Source organism: Marmota marmota, unplaced genomic scaffold, assembly GCF_001458135.2.
Source record: "Marmota marmota marmota unplaced genomic scaffold, marMar, whole genome shotgun sequence".
Taxonomy (NCBI): Eukaryota; Metazoa; Chordata; class Mammalia; order Rodentia; family Sciuridae; genus Marmota; species Marmota marmota.
In genome coordinates, this window is record NW_026000026.1 from 17,494,450 (window position 1) to 17,511,781 (window position 17,332).

General features: G+C 38.7%; 1 protein-coding gene across 3 annotated transcripts in view; it reads left to right on the top strand.

Annotated features, from left to right (window-relative positions):
- Nucleotides 1-17,332, top strand: part of Chd6 (chromodomain helicase DNA binding protein 6) — a 166,545-nt gene that overhangs the window by 104,163 nt on the left and 45,050 nt on the right. For all 3 annotated transcript variants that reach the window (XM_048810933.1, XM_048810932.1, XM_048810934.1), the window contains exons 18-22: nucleotides 11,372-11,536; nucleotides 12,856-13,035; nucleotides 14,033-14,143; nucleotides 15,832-16,034; nucleotides 17,001-17,200. In XM_048810933.1, coding sequence (XP_048666890.1) covers nucleotides 11,372-11,536; nucleotides 12,856-13,035; nucleotides 14,033-14,143; nucleotides 15,832-16,034; nucleotides 17,001-17,200 — 859 coding nt within the window. The remainder of the gene's footprint in view (nucleotides 1-11,371; nucleotides 11,537-12,855; nucleotides 13,036-14,032; nucleotides 14,144-15,831; nucleotides 16,035-17,000; nucleotides 17,201-17,332) is intronic.

Consider the following 17,332-nt stretch of genomic DNA (forward strand, 5'->3'; position numbering starts at 1 on the left):
GGGGGGGGGGGGGGGGAAATCAGGTAGCTCAAAGCCTTTTTCATAGACTAGATGAATTAGCAAAAGAAGTTTAGGGGCTGCTTCACATTGATTCAGGAGGCACTCTGGGAGATACTGCAAAGGATGGGATACAGGGAAGACATCACTCACATCCACAGAGTCATTCTGCTTTGCCTTTGTCATTTAGTAAGTTCCCAATAGTAATTGTTTGAAGAAATCAGTCTACTAATTGAAAAATGGTGTTTTAAATTATTGAACGTTTAAATTATTGGTGACAGCTAGCTAAAACCCAGGGAAAATATCATGGTAAATCATAAAGCAAATTGTATGGCACTAAGTTCAACAATCATCTTCAAAGAAAATCAGTGGTTATGAATAGCTCACCATCGGTTCATTCTTCTGGTAAAGGATGTTTGGATCAAAGATGAGTTAGTAGATTTAATGACTAACCAATTTTTAAAATGTCATATACTCAACACTAAAATAATAAGCAAAAGCTAATATTTGATCAGTTCACTACCAAGAACCTAAATATAATAGTGATATAGATTAGGGGGTGAAAATGTTTCACCTTTTTGCCTACTACCTATTTTTTTTAAAATGGCTTTATTAGAATACAACCACAACCATTCCTCTGTGTATTATCTGTGGTCAGTTTCATGTTATAATGATAGAGTTGAATACCTGCAACAGAGACCTCATAGCTCACAAAACCTGAATATTTACTGTCAGGCATTTTACTGATGTTCACTAACTCCCAAACAAATTATTGTACAAGTCCCTGACAGCTATAAAGCTCTGTGATCTTTTGTGATACTTATCTTACAGTGAGGCATAGTACTAGGATAATGATGTATGAATTTGAAGCCATGTTAGCTGGATATGCCTGAAGGGACATTAAAGCAGGAAATTGGTGGCATAAGGCCAAAGGCAAAAGATTTTAGAATTGCCATGCTTCTCTTAGGTGAAGTGTAAACATTACTAGTTGAATAGATGTTATGCCAAGAAACAGAAAAAGCAAGAGATGAATTAAGGGATAGCAAATTGAAATTGGATAGTGTGGGGTTTTGTAATTGTGCTAAGTCAGTTTCTGAACTTCCCCTAATGCTCAATTTTAATGAAGAAACAAAGACCAGCACTGCAGATGATCCAGGGTGTTAGCTTGTACCCCAGAGCATAGCTAAAGCTTAATGAATGACTGAGTAAGTCAATGATAAAGGCAGCCCAGATCAGAATTAGAGTTAGAATTTTTTGATTCTTGGTCTTTTCAACTGGCTTCTGTGTTATTGATTCACTAGTTTCTGTTTTCTTGGTTATTATATTAAGGTTTTATAATTCAGAGAGAATTATTTTTCTTGTGAATGAGATCCTCACTCTTTAACAGAAAACTACCTTTTCCTTTTCTACTATTCTTCCTAGGTAGGTCATGTTTAGTGCACACACAACATTTATACGTATGCACACACTCTTAATTTTTTTAGTAAATGAGAACTTTCAATCATCTATAGTTCTTTAAGAATGTTGCCTTGGAAAGTGGATTTAGTTACAAGATATTTGTCTGGGAATGAGCTAGGGTCATACCACCTGATGTAAACATCAAGACAACAGAAAAGAGAATCCCACTGTTTCAGGATCTTACTTCTATCATAGTGGAATTTTAGCACAGGTCTCAATTCAGATGATAGAAAATACAAATTTTCATTCATACATTTTTTTGTGGGACTACAAATTAGTATAAACATTCTGGAAAGCAGTATGGAGATTCTTGGGAATGGAACCATGATAAGACTCAGCTATCCCACTTCTCAATAATTACGCAGCAGAGCTAAAATCAGCATACTACAATGATACAACCACATCACTGTGGAGTTTACTTTTTGATTGCTACAAGAAAGTTAAGAACTTGCAGGTCTATGCACAAGTGCTCCATTATGTAAGTATTATTCAGTGAACATCTTTTAAATAACAGGATGTGCCAGGCATTATTTAAAGTCCTGGAGACACACCAGCAAGCTAGACCAAAAGTTCCTGCTCTCATGGAGCATTCATTTTTATGAGTATGTTCCTCCATGAGACCTTTGCTCAAAAACATTTCTTCAGTTGGATCATGTTTTTAGTTTTAATTGGACACAATACCTTTTTTATTTTATTTATTTATTTTTATGTGGTGCTGAGGATCTAATCCAGGACCTTGCACGTGCTAGTCAAGTGCTCTACCACTGAGCCATAACCTCAACCCAGCATCTTGCAGTTTACCCTCAAACCTGTGTGAGCGAGAAGAAAAAGAATCAGTGTTAATACTTAATGGCCATATATTGTTACTACCTTATAGGTCCTATAAACCATATTATTTACAGTGATCACTTTATTTGCCAGTTATCCTTCAAATCTTCTCTCAGTAATAGAAATTTGCTACTTTCTAAAGATACTGTAAGAGGGCTGGGGTTGTGGCTCAGTGGTAGAGTGCTTGCCTAGCACATGTGAGGCACTGGGTTTGATCCCTAGCACCACATAAAATAAATTAATAAATAAAGATATTGTGTCCATCTGCAACTGAAGAAGTTTTGGCAACTGATTATAACAGCCAAATACTAGTCAGCTTAGTTGTCTGGTAGTAATAGACTGAGTAAACTATAGTATATTAGCATTGAATGAAGAATGAGGAATATCTCTGTGCTATGGAATCATCTCAGAATATATAGTTGAGTGAAAAAAAAATAATGTGGAGAAACTCTGTAGTGTGCTAGCATTTATCTACAGAGGCTGCATTTGTGTCTGCCCGTCTCTGCCTCTCCCCCACAAGAGATAAAACTTGAATTTTTTTAAGTGGTTACATATAGAGAGAACCAAGAACCACACAGAAGTGACAGAGGTAGAAACCAGTTTTCTAACCATGCCTTTTTGTGTATTTGACTTTGTAGCCATTTTAAATATTTTACATTATTATAATGCAAAATATTTTTAACTTTTTTACAAGTTGCAAAATAATGTAGAGTTCCAGTATACCTTTCTTTTCAATAGCTCAGCTTCTTTTAATGTAAGCATTTTATACAACTATAGTGTAATTATTGGAACCAGGAAATTTTTGTTAATTTGTTCTTTTTAGATACACGTGACAATAGAGTATATTTTGACATATTATACATACATGAAGTATAACTTATTCTAATTAGGATTTCATTCTTGTTGTTGTATACATGATATGGAGTTTCAGTGGTTGTGAATACATATGTGAACATTGGAAAGTTTTGTCCAATTCATTCTACTCTTTCCTATTCCCATCCCCCGTCCCTTCCCTTCATTTCCCTTTGTCTAATCCAGTGAACTTCTGTTCTTCCCTCCTCCTCCTCTCTTGTTTGTGAGCATCTGCATATGAGAAAGAACATTTGACCTTTGTTTTGTGGGATGAGCTTTATTTCACTTAGTCTCCAGTTCCATCCATTTATAAGCAAATGCCATAATTTCATTCTTCTTTATGGCCGAGTAATATTCCATTGTGTATGTATACCACATTTTCTTTATCCATTCATCTGTTTAAGGGCACTAGGTTGGTTTCATAGCTTAGCTATTGTGAATTAATCTGCTGTATATATTGATGTGGCTGTTGTGTTCCTATACAACAATGATGAATCAACTGAAAGAGAAATTAGAAAAACTATCCCATTCACAGTAGCCTAAAACAAAAAAACAACAAAATGCTTGGGAATCAATCTAGAAAAAGAGGTGAAAGACCTCTACAATGAAAACTACAGAACACTGAAGAAAGAAACTGAAGAAGATCTTAGTAGATGGAAAAACCTCCCATGAAGCACCTGTACTAGAGTTCTTTGAGATTATACCAAGGAATGGAGGGTCAAATGGTGGTTGCATTCCAAGTTTTCTGAGGAATCTCCATGCTGCTTTCCATAGTGGTTACACCAATTTGCAGTCCCACCAACAACGTTTGAGTGTACCTTTTCCCCCATATTCTCGCCAGCATTTATTACTTGTATTCTTGATAATTTCCATTGTGACTGGAGTGAGATGAAATTTCAGTGTAGTTCTAATTTGCATTTCTCTAATCACTAGAGATTTGATGTTGAACATTTTTTTCATATATTTGTAGACCATTCGTATTTCTTCTGTGAAGTATCTGTTCAGTTCCTTTGCTCATTTGTTGATTGGTTATTTGTTTTTTTAGTTTAATAAGTTTTTTGAGTTATTTGTATATCCTGGAGATTAATGCTTTGAGATGCAGATATTAAAGATTTTCTCCCATTCTGTAGGCTCTCTGTTCATATTCTTGGTTGTTTCCTTTGCTGTGAAGAAGCTTTTTAGTTTGATGCCATCCCATTTATTGATTTTTTTTTTTTTTTTTTAGTTGTAGTTGGACATGATGCCTTTTTTTTATTTATTTTTATGTGGTGCTGAGGATCGAAATGTGCTAGATGGGCGCTCTACCACTGAGCCACAACCCCAGCCCCCATTTATTGATTCTTGATTTTACTTCTTATGCTTCAGAAGTCTTGTTGAGGAATTGGTTTCTAAGCTGACATTTTGGAGATTTGGGCCTACTTTTTCTTCTAGTAGGCACAGGGTCTCTGGTCTAATGCCTAGGTTTTTGATCCACTTTGAATTTAATTTAATTCTGCTGCAAATGGATTTCCAGTTTTCTCAGCACCATTTGTTGAACAATGTATGTTTATGGCACCTTTGTCTAGGATGAGATAACTGTATTTATGTGCATTTGTCTCTGTGTCTTCTGTTAGGTTCCATTGGTCTTCATGTCTGTTTTGGTTCTAATACCATGCTGTTTTTGTTACTGTAGCTGTGTAGTATAATTTGAGGTCTGGTATTCTGATGCCTCCTGCTTCATTTTTCTCACTAAGGATTGCTTTGGCTGTTTTGGCTATTGTTTTTTCCAAATGAATTTCATGACTGCTTTTTTTATTTCTATGAAAACATTATTGGAATAGGAATTGTATTGAATTTGTATAGCGCTTTTGGTAGTATGGCTGTTTTGACAATATTAATTCTGCCTATCCAGGAGCATGGGAGGTCTTTCTATCTTCTAAGATCTTCAGTTTCTTTCTTTAGTGTTTTGTAGTTTTCATTGTAGACCATTTTGTTGCTTTTGGTTTTAGGCTATTATGAATGGGATAGTTTTTCTAATTTCTCTTTCAGTTGATTCATCATTGTTGTATAGGAACACAACTGATTTAGTTAATTTTATATCCTGCTACTTTACTGAATTTGTTTATGAGTGGAACCAGGAAATTTACATTGATAAAATGTTAATCTAAGACCCTATTTGTATTCCTTCAGTTTCCCACAAGTGATCTTTTTCTTAGCCTGGGATCCAGTCCAGGATCTCACATTCCTTTTAGAAGTCATGACTCATCAGCCTCTTTCAATCTGTGAAGGCTCCTTAGTCTTTCCTTACCTTTTGTCATTTGACACTTTGAAAGGGTACTGACAAGCTGTTTTGTACAAAGTCCCTTAATTTGTATTTTCCTGATGTTTTCTCATCATTAGATATGACCTTATACATTTGGGGCAAAAATATCATAGAAGTGATGTCCTTCTCAATACATTCCATCAGGGTACATGATGTCAATCTTATTATCCTAGCACTTGATCACTTGGTGATGGTGGTGTCTTCCAGGTTTCTCTACTGTAGTATAACTACTTTTAGTTAAGTATTTGTGAATATATATTTTGAGATTCTGTAAATATCCTGTTTATCATTATACTTTTCCCCATTAATGTTAGTGCCCATCAGTGGTGTTTGGCCCATGGTCATTTTCTATTTCCATTATCCCTTCTGCATTTATTTTACTGTAAAGACAGTTCTCTTTTGTCTCTGATTTATTTACATCAGTATTATTTGTTTTGTTATTGTCTGTTTTGTTTTGTTTTGTTTTGTGATGGGGTCTCACTACGTTGCCCAGACAGGCCTTGAACACTTGGTCTCAAGTGATCCTCCTGCCTCAGCCTCCCCAGTAATCGAACTATAGGCACACAGAACCACACCCAGCTTGCTTTCTTTCTTTCTTTCTTTCTTTCTTTCTTTTTTTTTGTACTGGGGATTGAACCCACAGGCACTTTACCATTGAACTATATTCCCAACCCTTTTTCTTTTTTTCTTTGGAGACAAGGTCTTACCAAGTTGCTTAGGGAGCTGCTCTGGAACTTGGGATCCTCCTGCCTCAGCCTCCTGAGTCTCTAGTACAGCAACTATGCCACTGTGCCCCGCCACCCCCAGCTATTTTATTTTATAAACCATTACTCTGATTACTGATTTTTGTTTTCAAGATGTTTAGATTTAGCTTTTGGTATCCCTTCATTTGGACTTCTTTGTCTGTTGGACATGCTACGATTTTTGAGCACTTTCTTTTCAACACATAAGATATTCAGGTTCATGTTGCATTTTTCCTGACATAGCTTTGGAACTGACCATTTCTTCAAGGATTCATCATTCTTTTTATCTGAGAATGGCATTTAGAAATCAAGATCTGGCTATGAGGTACCTGTACTGGAGTTATTCCTTTTGGATCTTTTGCATAAAAGGAGCTAGGAAGTAGATGTATGCGTACCAACACAAGCACACGTAGTGAACCTCCTCACTCATACTGAAGTTAACCATCCATAGTGAGATTTCTGATTCTCATCATCAGGGTTCATTATAGTCTTCTCCTGTAACTTTTCTCTGTCAGAGAGAAGCCAGAATCTCATTATCTTAACACAGTGTATTTATTCTCTTAATCCTAGTGTATCCAGAGAGTACTATTAAGTAGTCTTAGAATTGTTAATATTTCCTGGAAAATAAATTTTCCAGAGTATAATATCAATCAATAGAAGGTTGTTTGGGGGCTGGGGATGTGACTCAAGCGGTAGTGCGCTCGCCTGGCATGCGCGGGGCACTAGGTTCGATCCTCAGCACCACATGAAAATAAAATAAAAGATGTTGTGTCCATCGAAAACTAAAATATAAATATTTTTTTAAAATGTAGTAGGTTGTTTGGTTGTTAGTACCACAAATAATCAAAACAGCATCTTCTTAAGTTGCTTAGTTATTTCTTCCCTACTCCCTTCATTATGGCTAATTAAGACAGGAAAGTCTTAATTTTTTTTTTTTTTTATTCTGGGGATTAAACTCAGGGCCATTTCCCATTGAGCTATGTTCCCAGCCCATTTGTTTATATTTTTATTTTGAGGCAGGGTATTGCTAAGTTGCTGAGGCTGTCCTTGAAGTTGCTGTTCTCCTGCCTTAGCCTCCTGAGTTAATAGGATTACAGGCATGCACCACCTTGCCTCACTTGGAAAGTGAATTCCTAAAATTCAAAAGCAAGCCAGGTAATATAGCACACACCAGTAATCCCAGAGACTTGGGAGGCTAAGGCAGGAGGATTGTTAGTTTAAGATCAGCCTGCACAATTTAGCGAGACCCTGTGTCAGGATAAAAAGGACTACGATATAGCTCAGTGGTGGAGTGCTACTGGGTTCAATCCCCAGTACTGAAAAAAAAAAAATTAAAGCAAAATGAAACAGTTGAGTCTGTATACCAAGTAGATAGCATGTCTTAGGCAACTTACCATCACTATGATAAGGTACCTGAGGTAAACAATTTAAAAGTATTAAAGACTTATCTTTACTCATAGTTTCAGAGGTTTGGGTCCATGGTTGCTTCACCCCATTGCTCAGGGCCTGTGGTGAGGCCAAACATACTGACAGAGAATATGGTGAAACAAACCTGCTCAGCTCATGGAGACTGGGAAACAAAAAGGGAAAGGCAGAGGCTAAGGTCCCAATGTACCCTACACAGGCACATCCCCCAAAACCTATTCCTCCAACTGGGCCCCACCTACTAAAAGCACCACCATCTGGGGAGCAAGACTCCATCATATAAAACTATGATCCAAAACTGTAACACAGCATAACAAATAAAATAATACTGATGTGTATAAATGAGAGACAAAAGATAACTGTCTTTTCAGTAGAATTCCCATTAATAAATGCAAAAGGAATGATGGAAATAGAAATTACCATTAGCCAAACACCATGATATTTGGAATTATGCCATATACATAATATTTTTGTACATTTTTGGTTTTATGTAATTGTTTTGCCACTGGTGCTCTGTTTTTTTTTCTTTTGGCAGTACTGGGGATTGAACTCAGGAGCACTTTTCTACTGAGCTACTTTCCCAGCTTTTTTATTTTTTATATAGAGACAGTTTATTCAACTGCTCAGGCTGGCCTCAAACTTGCAGCACTCCTGCTTTACTCTTATGAGTTGCTGGGATTTTAGGCATGCACCACCATGCCCATTGTAACTCTGATATACTTTTATCCAGATTAATCAGCTGGGTTTGCTTTTTGTCCCAAATTACAGTAGTATTTTAACCCTCTGTGTTAAAGCTTTTCATTGCCATGACCAAAATACTTGATAAGAACCAAGAACAGCTTGGGGAGGAGGAAAGTTTATCTTGGCTCACAGTTTCAGAGGTTCCGTCCATTGACAATGGACTCCCATTGTTCTGGGCTGGAGGTGAGGTGGAACATCATGGCAGAATGGAGTGCTGATGGAAAGCTGCTCAGTCCATGGCAACCAGGAAGCAGAAATCTAAGAGAGAAGGAGAAATCAGGGGAATGAGAATCCCCAAAGGCAAGCCCCCGTGACCCATTTCCTCTAGTTACACCCCACCTACCTACAGTTACTACCCAGTTCTGTAATCTACTGATTAGATTACAGCTCATGATTGTTTTACCTCTGAACATTGCTGCATTGTTACAGGAGCTTTTGGGGATACTCATATTCAAACCAGAACACACTCTTTCACTCCTCTGGTTGTGTGTGTCTTCATTGCCCTTTCTCCCTCTGTCTCTGAGCATTTATGTAGCACACACCATATTCTCTCCCTAAACTGTTTGAGAGTAAGAGGCGTTGAATCTTTCTGTCTGCTACATAGTGCATGTTTTCAAGGTGCAAGGGCCCTTCTCTTGTATAATCACAGTTCAGTTCTCAGAATCAGGAAATAAGAATACTATTCTCTAATCCATAGTTCATATTCAAATTTATCATTTCATTGTATTTCTTTTATAGCTATCATTCTTCCAGACCAGGATCCAGCCAGGATCACCCATTATTACCTTTAGTTGTCATCCCTTTAGTGTCTTTTTTTTATTTTAATTAATTTATTTATTCTAACTAGATATATGTGACAGCAGATTGCTTTTTGATTTGCTGTACACAGTTGCAGTACAACTTTTCATTTCTCTGGTTGTACCCTTCAGTGTCTTTTAAGCTGGATCAATCCCTTGATCTTTCTTTTTTCTTTCATGACCTTTAAGTTTTTATAGAGTGATAGTGGGTTATTTTGTCCCTAATTTGGGTTGTCTCTATTTCCTCAAGATTGAATTCAAGTTTGGTACCACCACCAAATTGATACATTCTTCTCAATATATCTTATCAGGAAGAACATAGGGTTCATTTGTCTTATAGATATTGACTTTGTTTCCTTAGATTTCTCCACTACAAAGTTGCTATTTTTCTCTTTGAAATTTAGAAGTAATTTTAGGGATGTACATTAAGACTATACCTGTTTCTCATTAAAGTTTCACCTACTGGCTTTATCTTCCATTGATTATCTCTGCCTGAATCAATTATCACTATGATAGTTACAAAGTCACAGTTTTCCGTCATTTGTTAATGCATTCATTATTTGACATATAAGGAAGTATTTTTTTCCTTTTTCTCCCATTTATTTATGTCAGTGTGAACCCAAGGGTTTTTCTTTATTCAGTGGGTTATAATCCATTACTGTCTTTATTTTGATGTTCATATAGTCCAAGACTCAGCCAGTGGGAATTTTCAGGTGTTATTTTGATAGACGTTTATCATACTTGAGTATTTCCTTACATTCAGGCACAGTGATGTGTTTGAGACTTATCTTAAAGTTTTTCTACCCCACTCTTACCTGTAGATTTTCTCCAGTGTACCTTGGCTTTGTACTAGAGTTATGTTATAGAGTTGTTCCTATCTTTAAGAATGATATTTTAAAAATAAGATCTGCAGGCTGGGGGCTGGGGATGTGGCTCAAGCGGTAGCACGCTCGCCTGGCATGCGTGCAGCCCGGGTTCGATCCTCAGCACCACATAAAACAAAGATGTTGTGTCCGCCAAATACTAAAAAATAAAAATATTAAAATTCTCTCTCTCTCTCCCTCTCTCTCACTCTCTCTTTAAAAAAAAAAAAAAAAAAAAAAAAGATCTGCGGGCTAGGGTTGTGGCTCAGTAGTAGAGTGCTCACCCTCACCTAGCACGTGTGAGACCCTGGGTTCGATCCTCAGCACCACATAAAAAAGTGAATGAATAAAATAAAGATATTTAAAAAAAATAAGATCTGGAAGTTAAATATGTTCATTGCTATTGGGATGACATTGCTTCTAAACATTCTCAGTCATTAGATATTGCTAGGATACACACACACACACACGCATATACATAAACAATATAAATGCATATATGCAACATGCATTCATCTGTATATTATGTAAATGTATATGTTTTTACATAAACATATGTCTATATTCATATCTATTTCTGTATCTGTGTGCGTATATGTACATGTGTATGTGAGCACGCACGCGCACACCCCTTACTGTGAGTTAATACTTGATTCCTCCCATTCATTCTAATTGCCATAGAAAGACTGGAAATATCAACTGATTAGAAGGTGTGTTTCTTATTTGGTTTCTCATCCAAATAAGCAGGAAGTTGGAACACTGGCTTGATGGTTGATATTAATTTTTTTTTAAGTGTAACAATGGTAATATAAGCTGTTTTACAAGAGTCTTTAGAGATATTTATTGAAATATGTAAGAATGAAACACAATAATGCCAATGACTTGCCTCTTAACAATCTTGGAGGATAGAAATATGGTAGATGAAACAGGATCGACCATAAGAAGTTTCTTCTATTTTCATTTATATTTGAAGTTTTTTATTAAAAAATTTAAAAATAGAGAATTGGTGCTACCAGCTCTGAGGCATCTCCCAGAGAGCAGGACAGCATCCTTGGAGTAAGGGCCATCTCCACAAGCTGAGAAGGGTGGGACACCAAGGCCTCCCCCACTGCTTTATGCCTGGCACTAGTAGTCAGTAAGCAATAGGTGAAGAAATGAGTGACCCCAAAGGTGGCAGCTGACATTTGGGTGAATTCAGTTCTGAAACCAAACCCATGACACATAACTGTGAGATAAAGATTGCAGCTAAGATTTTTAAATTGTTTTCAATTGTTTTCACATGGGACATAAGCACTTCCTATTCCTAGGCTGCTGCAGTTCTTACACACGTGGTAATGTGATATGTATGACCCTTCTCCTTCCCAGGCTCAGGCCCGATGTCACCGCATAGGCCAGAGCAAAGCTGTCAAGGTGTATCGCCTCATCACTCGGAACTCCTATGAGCGGGAAATGTTTGATAAGGCCAGCCTAAAGCTGGGCCTGGACAAGGCTGTACTTCAGGACATCAACAGAAAGGGCAGCACCAATGGAGTGAGTATGATGGACCTACTCTGGAATGTTAAGGAGCACTGGTCATGCAGCCCTAGCCTCTCTGGGTTTTTCCTCCTGACAGCTGTTTCCAGGTTCATTTTACTATACTGAGCCAGCCCACATATCACTGTTAGGAAATATCCTACAGTAGAGGATAATTTAGAGTCAGGTCTCTGCATTTTCTGAATGTTTAAGGGAAATCTATAAGAACAATTAGTGGTAGAGTTGCCCAGCATACAAAAATGTTTCAGTAAAGAGTTTTTTAGTCATGCCCATTAGAAGCTAGTGAAGCTTAATGTTCTTTACTGTGTAAATATGTATTCATTACCATGTTTTATCTCATACCCCAGACTTTGAACTTCTTGATGATATAATGGGAAGAGTGTTATCTGAGGCCCCTAACAGTGCATGAGTGGCATAGTAAAGATGTTCAATACATGATAATCAGTGAATAATGACTAAATAAATTAACAGCTTGAAATATGGCAGTTAAAATCTTTTTTTTTTTTTCTCCCTTGATGGAGGGGATAAAGATTGCAGCTAAGATTTTTAAATTGTTTTCAAATGCAGGCAAACAAAGCAGAATATCTCCTTAATCACTAGGCTTAGGGCATCAAAGATTGGGAATTAAAGCCTTCTAAATGAGTTGTTTATACTCCAGATGTTCTATATCCTCTTAGCTATACATATGTTGCTAAGTGTAATACTTCAAGTTACCCATCTTGGGAGTCACAGAATTCCCTCTTGTGATTAATGTAAAGAGAACCAGATTCTTAATTAGAACCAGGAAAGGGTGTTTTGAACCCCATTTCCTGTTTTCAACAAGAGTTAAGAAGATCACACTTGGCATGGGATCCTTCTTTTTTTTTTTTTTTTTTAAGAAATGACATCATTTTAAATACTGATGTATTTATTTAATAATGAATAAATCATATTCTCCAGCTTGTTTGGTACATCTGGAGGTTTTTAAAGATACAGGCTCAAACTAAAATATTTTAAAAATATGTCAAGTATATCCTCTTCAGTGGCGCATAGTTTTAATGGCTTGTGACGTTTGATAATAACCAACGTCCTGAAGAATGTTAGGGCCCTTGGATCATCCACTGGATTTTATTCCAGAGGTCTGCCTGCTCTCCCCAGAGAAAATCCAAAGTACCTTTATCTGGGTTTTCATTTTCTGAAGTTTGCTGCCCCTGTTCTTTGTTCTTCTGACTGTGCAATTAGTGGAGGAACCATACTCTGAATCACAAAGGCCAGGTGTGAGGCTATTTCTCCTGTGCATTTGCCACTTTGAGAGTAGCCTTTCGTGACCTGTTCAGGTACAGCAACTCTCAAAAATGGAGGTGGAGGACTTGCTCCGGAAAGGTGCTTATGGAGCTTTAATGGACGAGGAGGATGAAGGCTCCAAATTTTGTGAAGAAGATATAGACCAGATTCTTCAGAGGAGAACCCACACCATCACCATCCAGTCTGAGGGGAAAGGGTCTACTTTTGCCAAGGTATGGGACCTTCTCACCACAGTCGTCATTGGGGGTGGGGGAGAAAGAAAATTGTTTATTCTTCACCCCTCATTAGCAAGTCTTCTCTTTCTCCATATACAAACCCTTGAATTTTCTTGACTACACATCTAGTTTGTGTTACTTTCTAAAAATGTAGGTATATACAGGAAATCTAAATATTGAGGCAGGGACTGTGCACAGAAGGAAGACACTCTGAGCCTTTGAGAGCCAATAATAGACAGGTATACACTAGTCTGCACTTTATTCTCTCTTTACAAGGATTGCTCAGAGACCTTTAGTCATCTTTATTTCCTTGTAGATCACTCAGTCGTTGTCAAAGAGTGGACCACCAATGAACAATCCATTCTGCAAATGTTTTGTTCATTTCATGGGAAAGTGATTTTACTTCAGTTTCCCAGCTTCTAGTCTCAGACCACCTTCCTGTGTAATTCAGGTCACTAGGTTTAAAACTTTGCAGATCACTCTCAGTTTGGTTTGGTCTCCTGTTTGATGACTCATGTAGGACTTTTTCTGTAGAAAGTTTTGTGTTCAGTAGGGAATTTGGGTAATCTATTGCTCATCTCTATACCTCATACTTTAGCCCAGTGCCTCTTCTAAAGCAGATACATAGTAACTGTTGAACAGAAAGAAGAGTTAAAGCTAGAAAATGCTTAAAGAATTAACCTGTGTATAAGGAACTAGACACCAAGGAGCACATTGCTACTGTCTTCCAGGATTTGTCCTCCTGCTTCCAAGTCTAAGCTTCAAAAAATGACCTTCCAGTTTAAAATTGTAGTTTCCTCATACAGTCTTTGAAATAAAAGAAAAAGAAAGAACATCCTTGATATTTTCACATTCATTTTAGAAGCAATATTAGGAGTTGGGTTTGATGTAGATAAGTAATACATTTAAATTTCTGGTGCATTTAAAATAATATAACTTTTATTAGTTCGTAGTGTGTTCAAGCACAGTTTACTGACTCTTGTCTCATTCACAGGCTAGCTTTGTGGCTTCAGGAAACAGAACAGATATTTCCTTAGATGATCCTAACTTTTGGCAGAAATGGGCTAAAATAGCTGAACTAGACACTGAAGCAAAGAATGAAAAGGTACATTTTTTTTTTTTACTCCACTGAATATTTCACTACTATCTTATGACAATAAATTCCTACACAGCCCAAATCATTATTTACTTTTGAGTCTTGGTTCTTAAATGAGATGCTATTTGTCATACACTTGAAACATGCCTGGCACAGACAGCACTTGGTAAATATTAAATGACCTAATGGTACGTACAATCTGCTGAGCGTCTGGGAAGTTAGACAAAGACACACAGAACAGGAACTGGCCAAACAAGTCAAATTCAGCCTTGTTCTCATGCCAGCATCCCATCCTTGGCACATGACTGTTTTACCTCTATTTTAATACTTCCTGTGAAGGCAACTCACCTCTGACAAATAAAAAGAAGAGGAAAAACAGCATGACAAAGAAAAGTTTTGGGGCTTTATCTCCATTTTTTTTTTCAGTGTCTTGAATTTTTCTATATCTAAGCATAGAAAAGAGAATGGGCTTTGGAACGGAACCAGTATGTGCCTTTGGGTAAGGAACTTGCCCTCACCACAACAAGTGAAAAAAGGAGGTGGTAAAGCCTACACTGTGGGATGCAAGGTCACATTTGTGAACATAACTGGTACAGTGCCTGGCCAACTGTGAGGTCCCCATAAAATATTAGTTTCCCTTCCTCCATCTCTGACCCTGTCACCTTACTTCAGGATGATTATACATTATTTCTACCTGTCTTTTCTCAGATGACTGTTGAACTCCCATGGACTCACAAACCCAGGGAACAATCCCTGCTCATATCTCACTAAACCAATGACTGATACCCAACAATAACTGTTTTTCTGTAGGACCACCAAAAATTACATAATCCAACATGTTTTCTCCAAATAGAAATGTTTTTCCTCTTTTAAGAAGAAAAATTTTATTCCTCTTTAATAACCTGATCAAGTGTTTTCTAGTGTCACAATCCAGAAGCCACTCTGCAGGCAGAGGGGAAGAGAGGGAAAGGCAGAGCTCTTGCCCTGTGGGCAGCAGAAAGCACAGAGAGTCTTTCAAGGTGGGATGCAAGGGTGCTGGAGCAGGGCTTGGAAACTGGCCCTCTGGGCTACAACCTTGGAAAGAGGTCCAGGGGGAAGAGGGATAAGGAACAAAAAAGATGAAATTAAATGGCCAAAGGAGCCACCAGAATGAGTGAGATTCCTGAGCTAAGGATTTTGTCTTTTGGCAAAGGACAAAGGTCAATAGAAGTACGAGAGGAGGCAGATAATGAAGCAACAGGATGTGTTTGTCTTCAGAAAGTTGCTGAGCAGATGGAATTCTCTGAACTGTCCTGTCTCTAGAGCACAGGCTGCACTTTGCATGCTGGGCAGAACAGCTGGGCCTCACCACTCCAGTCTTCGTTGACAAGAGCAGATTGCCACTATGGCACTGGGAGGCCACACTTGCCCATACCCCTGTTAAAATGATGGCAGAAACAGCAGATGGTAGCTGACAGCACTGGGGGCCCCAGGGAACAGGCCAACTTGAACAAGTCCCAGAGAATCGCCTCTGCTTGGCCTATGGTCACAGGAATGGCAGGTGTACTGTGAAGACCCTTTCTTGCTAGAAGATGAGTCAGGATGGGAGGATCGTTCTCACGTGTGCCCTGAGGCAGCAGGATAGCAGGGTATGTTTGAGCATTGTGGTGGGAGCAGAGAAGAGAGCCCATCTCCCCAACAGTCCTCTCCATTTTCAGGAAAGCTTAGTGATTGACCGACCTCGTGTGAGAAAGCAGACAAAACACTACAACTCATTTGAAGAAGATGAGCTCATGGAGTTTTCAGAGTTAGACAGCGACTCAGATGAAAGGCCCACTCGATCCAGGCGCCTCAATGACAAAGCCAGGCGCTACCTCCGAGCTGAATGCTTCCGAGTAGAGAAGAACCTGCTTATCTTCGGGTGGGTATTGGCTCTGCTTGCTGGTGGTACTGCTGGTGCTTTTTTCCCTTCTATGTTTCAGTCCCTGGGATTTGTCCAGCATTTCTCTCCAGTCCCCTCTTGTTACGGGGCTGATTGGGGTCTACTGGAGCAAGAAGAGTTGAGCTTTCTGCTCAGAATCCCCCTCAAGTGTTTTCCAGTGTCACAGTCAAGAAGCCACTCTGCAGGTGGTGGGGAAGAGAGGGAAAGGAAGAGTTCCTGTCCTGTGGGTAGCAGAAAGCACAGGGAGTCACTGTGTGCTCTGCAGCCACAATGTAGAAGTGCCATGGTTTTCTCAAGCTTGTCACAACAAATCTCTGATACTAATTTTGTATCTTCTGATTTCCTGCTTTTTTCCCCCAAGGATATGTAACATGTTACATTCAAGACATGATTGGTTTAGGGCTCTGATTTTGGTAGAAGTAGAAGGTTCAGTTTCTGTGACCTCACCATTGCTGTTTTTGTGGAAAGTACCAGGGGCACAGACTACTGAGCCATATCCCCAGCCCTATTTTGTATTTTATTTAGAGACAGGGTCTCATTGAGTTATTTAGTGCCTCACTTTTACAGAGGCTGGCTTTGAACTCTCAGTTCTCCTACCTCACCCTCCTAAGCCATTGGGATTACAGGTGTGCGCTGCAGACAGCTCACTATTGCTTTTGAATACTGCAGCTGGACTCAGTTTCAATTTCAAACTTATTCTCTGCTCCTGATATTGTGATCTAGTGGACATATGAAGCTCTCCATTTTCGATGCCCATGTCACCTTAGTGACATTTAGTGTGCTGCGGTCATGCAGTCCTCAAAGGCCTTGCAGGACAAAGCCCTCCAGGTGATTAATAGACCCGAAAGAAGAGAAGAACCACTCATGGCTCTTGTTTGTTCTACTGCATGAAGATGCATGTGTGGCCCTTCCCCCTCCAACACCCTTCTATATTTTCACCATCAGCTGGGGCCGGTGGAAAGACATTCTGACTCATGGGCGATTCAAGTGGCACCTGAACGAGAAGGATATGGAGATGATTTGCCGGGCCCTGCTGGTGTACTGTGTCAAGCATTATAAGGGGGATGAGAAGATCAAAAGTTTCATTTGGGAACTGATCACACCTACCAAAGATGGACAGGCCCAGACCCTCCAGAACCATTCAGGTGAGAGGTGGAAGGGCTGTGCCTGAGAAGCACAAGCTCCTATGCACTTTAATCACCTGGGTGTTGCCTATTGCTATGTTTGGGGGGACTTTTTGGATACATTTTGGAATGTTACCTGTGGGAAAGGATGGT